At 40.3% G+C, this 8,811-nt stretch overlaps 2 protein-coding genes across 3 annotated transcripts in view; one reads left to right on the forward strand and one right to left on the reverse strand.

The window, feature by feature from the left end:
- The window catches only part of LOC116384557 (arrestin domain-containing protein 3-like), a 3,832-nt gene extending 1,247 nt beyond the window's left edge, over window positions 1-2,585 (reverse strand). The window contains exons 1-6 of the mRNA XM_031849363.1: window positions 2,064-2,585; window positions 1,792-1,849; window positions 1,558-1,705; window positions 824-920; window positions 441-697; window positions 5-93 (exon numbers count right to left, since the gene is read on the reverse strand). Coding sequence (XP_031705223.1) covers window positions 5-93; window positions 441-697; window positions 824-920; window positions 1,558-1,705; window positions 1,792-1,849; window positions 2,064-2,319 — 905 coding nt within the window. The 5' untranslated portion in view covers window positions 2,320-2,585. The remainder of the gene's footprint in view (window positions 1-4; window positions 94-440; window positions 698-823; window positions 921-1,557; window positions 1,706-1,791; window positions 1,850-2,063) is intronic.
- A 1,344-nt stretch (window positions 2,586-3,929) lies between these two features.
- The window catches only part of LOC116384761 (RCC1 domain-containing protein RUG3, mitochondrial-like), a 281,677-nt gene continuing 276,795 nt past the window's right edge, over window positions 3,930-8,811 (forward strand). Inside the window, exons 1-2 of one of the 2 annotated variants that reach the window (XM_031849703.1) lie at window positions 3,930-4,005; window positions 6,676-6,859. In XM_031849703.1, the coding sequence (XP_031705563.1) occupies window positions 3,946-4,005; window positions 6,676-6,859 (244 nt within the window). In that variant the 5' untranslated portion in view covers window positions 3,930-3,945. Of the gene's footprint in view, window positions 4,006-4,489; window positions 4,628-6,675; window positions 6,860-8,811 lie in introns of those variants that run through there. The other variant, XM_031849705.1, reaches the window with a different exon arrangement.

Genomic DNA, 8,811 nt, shown 5'->3' on the forward strand with positions numbered 1-8,811 from the left:
CAGCCCCAGCTGGGTAAGGACCCCCAGCCCCAGCTGGGTAAGGACCCACAGCCCCAGCTGGGTAAGGCCCCACAGCTCCACCAGGCTGAAGGGCTGCAAAACCAGAAGGAACTATGACCAGGGGAAACACCACCTTCGGGTCAATGGCAAAACTGATATCCAAATACACCTGAGAAAGAGAAGCATATGAAACTACCATTTATTTATATTACTACAAGTATTAATTAAATTGACCGTGCCGTCTGATATTTTACTGTTTGTACTGTAATCATATACGCTGTTGTGTGGTTATGGTGTTTAATATTTCTAACAGTTGTTGAAGCGTGGGATTTAAGACAAGAATAGTCTGTGCAACAATTACATAACTGCCAATATTTGCAAACAAATGCAAATACTCAATTTCTCTGTTGATGTGACATCACTATTACATTATTACATACCTTAAAGTAATGGTCAACTGTGAGGATTTCACAATTATGGAGAGTTGGGATGACATCGGCAGGAACCGTTAACTGGCAGGAGACGGATTCCTCTGAATTCGGTGCAATTATCTCCCCAACCATTTTGCACAGACTTTGGTCACTGATATTAGTGGAGGCATTGGCACGGTACACTATTTTCTGCTGTAAACTGTATTTGGGCTTCATTTGTTTGGAAGAGGAATTATGGATTTTGGCAACAACAGCCACATTGTCACCTATAAAAAACAAATCATAACATCTGGATATGCACAGTTTTTTTTAAATAAAAAATGTCACAACACAATAACAAAATGATGCATTACACGTATACTGTAAGTAAGTATGTAGTAGAGTGACTTTACCTGGAGAGCAAACGTTTGTGTTTATGGTAGCAGACATTTGGACCTGTCCTTCAGAGAAAGTGCTCATCTTTTTATCCACTGAACCAGACTGTGGACACTAGAACAACAAAAACAAACAAAGTTCATATCAATGCAGCTTCTCATACGGCTGAAATTCAAGTTTAGGAGAAAATGTTGTCATCTTGCTGTTAAACTGTGGATTATGCCATCCTCGTCGGTTATCACCAAAAAAAGGGAACTCTTTAACATCACAAAACGAATCCTTCCGGACTAGGTTTAAGAGGGGGGTTGGGCAATACTGAATGCTCTCTCCATTCTCTAATGTAATACTCTCATCACTCACCACCCCACTACTTTTTGCTGAATCCATTTCCTGTTTATTCAAGCAACCAGATTATTCTATTTGTTCACATGCCACACCCTATCGTTCAAACTCTCACATTAGAGTCGGTCCTGTTGACCGCCTCCTATTATATTATATAAGTACAGTACACTGCTGTTATGTTACAATTTTCTCCATGCCAGATGTCATTACACTTTGCTCAGACACATTTAGTATAAAACAGTTTTCATCCCCAAATCTGCATTGTTTCCTTCAGCTCCTCTGTTCCTTTCTTTCAGTTATTGCCAGCTGGATCTTTAGTCATGTGGCTTGATATCTTGGATATCAATTATTTGAGTTAAATTGTAGTATTACAAATTCATAACATGTATCACTGTGGTGTCCCACTCACCATTACTTGGCTAAGGTGGGAAAGGGACTTTGAAACAAATTTGAGCTCTTTTTGTACTGTAGAAGGCATCCGCCAGCTTCTGGACACCTTTGCTTCCAGCATGTAGACAATCTTTCCATGAAGCCCCTTGAAGGATGGCGGCATGTCCCTGTAAGACAAAACCGGTCCATGAATGCAGGTATTTGTAAACACAAACCCAGTAGATCCTGCTAGATGCTAGACATGTACACTTACCCCTGTGGAATTGTAAACCTGAACTTAAACTGATGGTCTCCTTTGGGAAGTACAGTGCCTGCAAAATAACTGAGAATGATGAACACTTCCTGTTGGGACCTGACAGCACTTTATCTGCTCAGTTGGATTTATTAGACCTACTTCAGGTTGTGTTTCGAAATGTATACAAATGAACAATAATATGTGGATAACATTAATTCAAGATAACATAAATCTGTACAGGTGTTAAGATGAGCGAGCGAAGCATAGGGCTAAATATTTCTCAGACATACCTTTCTCATTCTCTGCAACTACGTGCTCTTTGAGTTTCAGGTATCTCCTGTGCGCATTGTACGATTTGCGGTTATCTCCGGTGCCATGAGTCCAGTGCACGCGCGCGTCCCCTTTGGCTTTCACGGTCAGAGCCTTCACTTTGGTTTCTTTTGTCAAACTGAAAGTGATTGTGCCTGCGATAGTATCTCCTTGAGAAAAAGTGTCCTCTTTGTTGAGAGCTTCATAAACCAGATTTAAGTCCTTTATCGGAGACATTTTGGATGTACAGCTGTCAAACGCGTTGGCTTTCCCCACCCACCTGTGTCTACACGGAGCGACGGCTGACTCTCACCTGGCTCTTCCACCTGGCTGGGGCTCCGCCCTAAGATTGAGCTCACAAAAAAACAATAACCGAGAGACAGCAGACTGTTGTAGATGACTGTAAAAGTAAATATTTGTAAAGAGTGTATAATTTTCCTTCTGGTTTCAGGACTAGCGAACTCGTTGGTAAATCAAATGAATGGGAAACAAAGTACAACGAGGTTGCTCTAACAACGTATAACAACAACGGACGGCTCAAGTGACTCAACTAAAATCATAAACCGGCAGCGGTTCAGTCGTAACGACAACAATGGGCGTTGTCACAGATTGTGGACCCGCCTGCTCAGCTTCCACAGACCTGCCACTGCGGTGCCAGCGCCACAACGAGGATCTCGGCATTAATGGGAAAACCTCCACTATTGCCTCATGTCAGGCAGTGAAATTACAACATACTTTAAAGCAATCCAGATATCACAACAGCAAAATACACAATAGGTTGTTCAGGTTTACACAATTGAGTTATATAACATTTAGTTTAAGGGATCTTAGTGTTTAAGTGTTGTATACAGCGTGTTTATTATTAGGCTATTTAACTGTAGGCCTAATGTCTTTGACAAAATGGAAGAGCTCAGGATAGATGAGATTCTTTGCCAAGACCTGTGCTATTCATGGATCAATCACTGATCAGGGCCTACCGGGCTCACGCCCAGGGGCCCCCTGGACCTTCACCTACACAATTTCACTCAAAGAGACTCGTGACAAGGAAGAGACTAAAAATGACCACAAATAAACAAAACAAATATGAAGAGACACACATTCATGAGACAATTTGTCTAATTTCTGTTTCGATTTTTAGAGGAAATGGTGCATAGTTACAAAATCATTTCACTACAGGTTAATGGCAGACCACCTCAAGGTGCCACTCAGAGAGAACCAGGACATTCTGATGTAGCATTTTAAAATTAAAGCAGTTCAAAATCTCATTCATGAGTTCACTTCAAATCACATTCATGAGACAATTTGTCTAATTTCAGATTAGATTTCAGAACAGCTGCAAAGAGACTCACAACAACAATGAAAAGGGGGAAAACCCACCAAAAGACACAGAACGACAACAATGATACAAAAGACGAGTCACAGAGAAACCTTCTCTTGCAATTCTTTATTGTGAATAAACTGACTACAAGTCAGAGAAAACACTGGCAGTTGGCAAGTATAAAAAAAAATAGACAGAAGTAGTTGTCAAATTCAGCAGACTGGGAAATATAGAGAAAATGCATATTTTGCCTCTTAGTTGATCGTTTTATAAAATAAATATATGAAAAGATTTGTTGATATAGTACTTCTTTTAACTAGCCACAGTGAGGTAGAGAGAACAGGTATAGACTATATAACATTGAAAAAATGGTCAGTCGAGGACTCTTTGAGTTGAACAAGGCAAGTGTACATACACAGGGACGTGTTGAGGAGGACACGCCTTATGAATGTCTTCTCAAAGACCTCTACTGCCATCTGATGGACAAAGGAGAGACTGTGCGCTCCTAATCAAGTGCAGAAGCGCATTGCAACCGTTCCAAAAGAATGGCACCGAAACCGAGCCCCCTGGCGGTCAATCGTAGGGACATGGAAGTGCGTATCGTGGTAAGTAACTGCGAACAGTATACAGCGAAGATTAGTGTACCTGCTGGTCAGTTGTAGTGTGGAATATGTATGAGGGACAAAGCTTTAGACGGCTCATGTCTCAAGATTTACAAGCACAATTTACTTATCAGATTATTTAATATCAGAATCAGCTTTATTTAAATACAGCTTTAAATATGCAGACAAAACAATGTAGGAGTCTACAAACTTAGACTTCTGTGTACTGTCTGTGGTTAAAGTTTGGAATACAGTTCAGGTATTTTGAAATAGCCATCATAATGGTGTGTGTGTGTGTGTGTGTGTGTGTGTGTTAGTGCCTTTCCAAAAACACCCATTCTTCCAATGTTTGCGCCTATGGTTTGCCCCAGTTTGGATGATCATTGGCTAATCTCAAAATCTGGTGTGCTGTAAACAGAAGGTGCTATGGAGACAGTTACCGTGCCAATGTGGGGTGGGGAGTGTATTTAGGGGGGGTGAAGTCAGGACCTCACAAGACAACCAAATGCGACGAAAGTGCGAAAACAAAGCGACCAACAACAGAAATATAAACAGAGAAAAGGAAGCGTGATTTACGAAGACATGCAGGGAAATGAACAGTTCTTGTCATTTAACATTGGCACAGGTTAGTTCCTGGTGGCGTTGTGCTGCTAAGTGTTTCTTCCCTTTTTTCGTCTTTGGTGTTGCGTATGTTTGGCATTCAGAGTTACAAACCAAAACTAGTAAGATTACAACTCTTCACCTCATTTTTTTTTTTTAGTGGACATTCAGAAACTCTTGACCAGAAAAAATGTCATTGTGCTAAAAATATGTCACGGTATTGTTGCTTAAAGATATTCTAAACGCTTGTCCAGTATGGATTTCTCATTGTTATTACTTGAGACACAGAGTATATTGGCTTCAAGCCCAAGAAGGCTCCTTGTTATTTTTTACTAACTCAACTTTATTTTTCCAAATAATAATAATAAAAACATTCTAAGAATAAGGCATAGCTTAAAAGTAAAAAACAGAAAGAATATAGCCTCTACCTGGAATGAACCATACAAAAAACAAACTTCAAGTTCTCCAGAGAGCAAAGCTATACTATATATTTCTTTTGTAAATCAGTGAAATCTTCTTCAGGGGGGGGATATGTGCAGGGCAGCAAGACATGGCATCTCCAAGTAGCAAGACGAGATTTGTGGTGTGGCCTTTGAGTTCTCTTGTGTAGTCTTTAATGTCTGGCTGTCTTCTCTGGCTAAAATGGTTACAACTTATTTTCTCTTTATTGAAAAATGAATTCATGTAATAGAGCCCTTCTCTAATTGTGCTTATTTCAAAATATGTTACCAATCTCTCCGATTAGTGGATGTACAGGTAGCAAATCATGGCTACAGCTTAACTGCCAATCAGTTGTGAGAAGGAAACATATGAGTAAGTGTGGCAGAAATATGAAAGTAATTAAAAGTCAGGAGAGTGAGCAAATCAAATCCTGCTTTGAGCCCTCATTGGTCCTCTAAGGACAGCCCGGCATGCTTTAAAACTCATCTACTAGACAGAGTTGAAAGTGGCTGGTGGGCGGCACCTGATAACGTTTGTCTAATATGGACTGCGGAGGGCCATCTGTAGCATAACAGCAGATGCAGCTTCATATCACACAAAGACCTCATTGCTGCAGCGCTGCTTGTTTTGTGAACTTTTTAAAATATTTCTCTATTTCTTCACTATTGGGCAGACAATATGGATTTTGAAATGTTGTGTCGAGTTGCACACTAGGTAAAAGTAAGCACTATTCTAAAAAAAGAAGTGTTCTTTTGCAATTGATCTATTAATAGCAAAGACTTAAATCACATCCCTCAGTAGAAGCTCATTAATCTATGTCGTGTATATGCCCCCTAGTTGGATAGGTTGTATCCCTGCAATGGGAAAAAGGGTGCCTTGGTCAAGTCCAGTCTTTATTAAGATTAATGAACAGCTTGACATTTTTAGTCCTCTGTCTGAATCGATAATTTTAATACTCATGAGGGCCAATGGGGATCTAAGCTCGCGGAACACACATTGTGGCCACAGGGCGCATGTTAAATGTCGAAGTGGTAATCAATGCAAAGAAATTAGCTATTGATCTCTTATAGTTTTGTAATAGGTTATCTATTGGTTTGCTCTTTCGGAAAAATTCCAATAGCAGTCGGATGGAATTGTGCTGGTAATATTGCTGTAGGGTGTGTGCATGTGTGTGTATGCATTCACATACACCCAGCTTCCCATGTATGCGAGTGCAGGGTCACGTTCCAATTAGCACAGAGGGCAGATTGTAAATAAACATGTTGAAGAGAATATTGGCGATCTGCATCACATCCACAATGTACTACAAATAAGGCTGGGAAATTCAGAATTAGATGGTTTTATGCAACTTTAATGACGACCACTATCTTTCATCACTCGAGCATCTAAAAATATGTTTCATCAGTTCATTTGTTTGTTGGGTGTATGTAAGTGATGCAAAACTACTGCCGTATAAATACCTGTTCAGGTCAGGAACTGTAGTTCCTAACTTTAGTTCTAACCTGAGAAAACTGATATCACACATACTCTTGTTTATGAATACAACAAAGTTAAAGTTGCAAAAAGAAGCAGGCAAACTTTACTTTTCCTATGTTGCTAAAACACATCCCTCTCCTTTGTCTGTGTTCCCAGGACACACAGTGTGAGATGGAAATGAATCTGCTTTGCTGGGGCAGTGGGGAGCTTGGCCAGACTGGACATGGCAGGCCAGGGCACATCGGTCCAGAGGAAGCCCATCTGAGAGAGTTCACAGAGGCAAGGCTGGGCAGAGTGAAGCTACTGGCATGTGGATCCAGTCACTCCATTGTGGTCACAGGTACAGATCCCAGTTTCCTTGTGTACTGTGTGTTGTTCTTATTGCACACTGTGGATGTCTAAATACCATTAACTGTTTTGGTATGGCCATGCATTATTTATATTTGGGTAGTACGCATGATTTACATATGTGTTAGGTTATTGTCTTTTGCAAGTCTTGTGAATGGAAAGCATGTATTTTGTCATCTCTCCATTATATGGCTCACGTTGATGTTTTTTTTCCACTAATTATTCACTGTCATTGTTTACCATGATAAAGTCTAATAATGCATCTTCAGACATGGAGTTGTCTGATGTTTTGTTATGTCTGGTAGGTCCTGTAGTATTTGGAAGTTATTCGGACAAGCTTAAATTAACAGACTGGTATATTGTTAAAACTCTGTTTGCTGAAAGCTGCAACTATCCAAGCCCATAGAATCCATTAGCAGCCACTATACATTATGTCTGGCATTTGATGGACATGTTTGTCCAAACTACCTTGCAGTACCATGAGTGTATGGAGTGCAACAGGATCAAGAAAATGGATTATCTGGTGGTGCAGTAAAAGAGATATTCTGTAGAGGTTTCAAAGACACATAATGTCATGTGTGTGGGGTTAACACACAACATGAAGTATCTTCCTCCCTGCCCATGAGGTAATACTGGCCTACCTATTTGCCAATTTGATAGAAACCCTGATGACAGGAAGGGAGGAGGCTCCTTTAGTACATTAGCTGGCAGTAGTCATAAATCAGTAGCCAAGATAAGTCTTATAGATCACCCCAACACGGGGATCCTATACCTCTACCATCATTACAGGGAAAAAGGTGACATTTTTGATGGATTAAAATGGTGCAGGCTAGCTTAGGCTAAATCATGTTAAGTGATGTGACATTGCAGTTTCACATATCATATTTCTGTCAAGACAATGATGGTGGAAGGCATTGTCAAGGCATGATATCTGACAACAGCAGACATCTGGGGGGGCCTGGATGAGATTTATGGGAAGATTTTAGTGGTCTGAGGGAGATGAGAGAGAGTAAAAAGTGGTCCTTTTTTGTGCATTGTCACCTCCAGAGTGACTGTAAATTTTACTCCAGTGCTGTTGGGAATTGGAGACATTTACACATCCTGACAAATTGCCTGCTGTAAAAGTATTTACTGGTCTTGTCCTCCTTTTATTCGTGGCCAGCCCTCAAACACATACCCTCCCCCCCCACACAGACACAGAACACAGAAATATTTACCCACAGAAAAAATTTATGTGACACACGTTTATGTGACATACCTGAGCTCTAGCCCAACACATGTCATAATAGTGTCATGTTGAGAGTACCGGCCTGCTGTTAATGTTTTAATAGAGGTGGTCTTGAGTAGGTCATAATGGTTTTATACCAGCCACATTGTCTCAGATCTCAGCCCGAGGAAAGGCTTGTTTATGGAAAAAAGCTTGCAGGAGAAATCCGTAAGGTGCCGAAAAGGGTGAAGAACATCTAAAATTTTTAAAATCATTGTGTAAACTGTCTAAAGGCTGTCCACCCCAGCGATTATCACCAAACAAAATTCAACAATCAGCGGTAAATGAGACTGGCCTTAGGGCTCGTAGTCATGACAAACTTGCACCGTGCGTGAATATTAAATGGTTGGTGTGGTTTTGTATTTGTGTTGAGATTGCACAATTGATGTGTTATATAATTATTGAAGAATAATTGCTGGGGTCTTGTATGACACATTTTGAAATCATGATAATTTGTGTATTATACAACTTGTTTTGAGAAATGTAAAAAACAAGACTGTAAAACCTTAGATTAGGGTTCGAATGATTACCTTCGAGTAAACTTAGTCTCCCGTTGACTTTGATGTCCATGTTTAAATAATGCACATTTTAGAAAAGCATTATAAATTGTTGCCACTCGGTGGCACTATTAGACTGCCAATAAGACAGTGTAGCAGAGGAGAGTGGGTGGGGGTGGG

Source organism: Anarrhichthys ocellatus, unplaced genomic scaffold (genome assembly GCF_004355925.1).
Source record: "Anarrhichthys ocellatus isolate YVR2014 unplaced genomic scaffold, GSC_Weel_1.0 scaffold9, whole genome shotgun sequence".
Lineage (NCBI taxonomy): Eukaryota > Metazoa > Chordata > Actinopteri > Perciformes > Anarhichadidae > Anarrhichthys > Anarrhichthys ocellatus.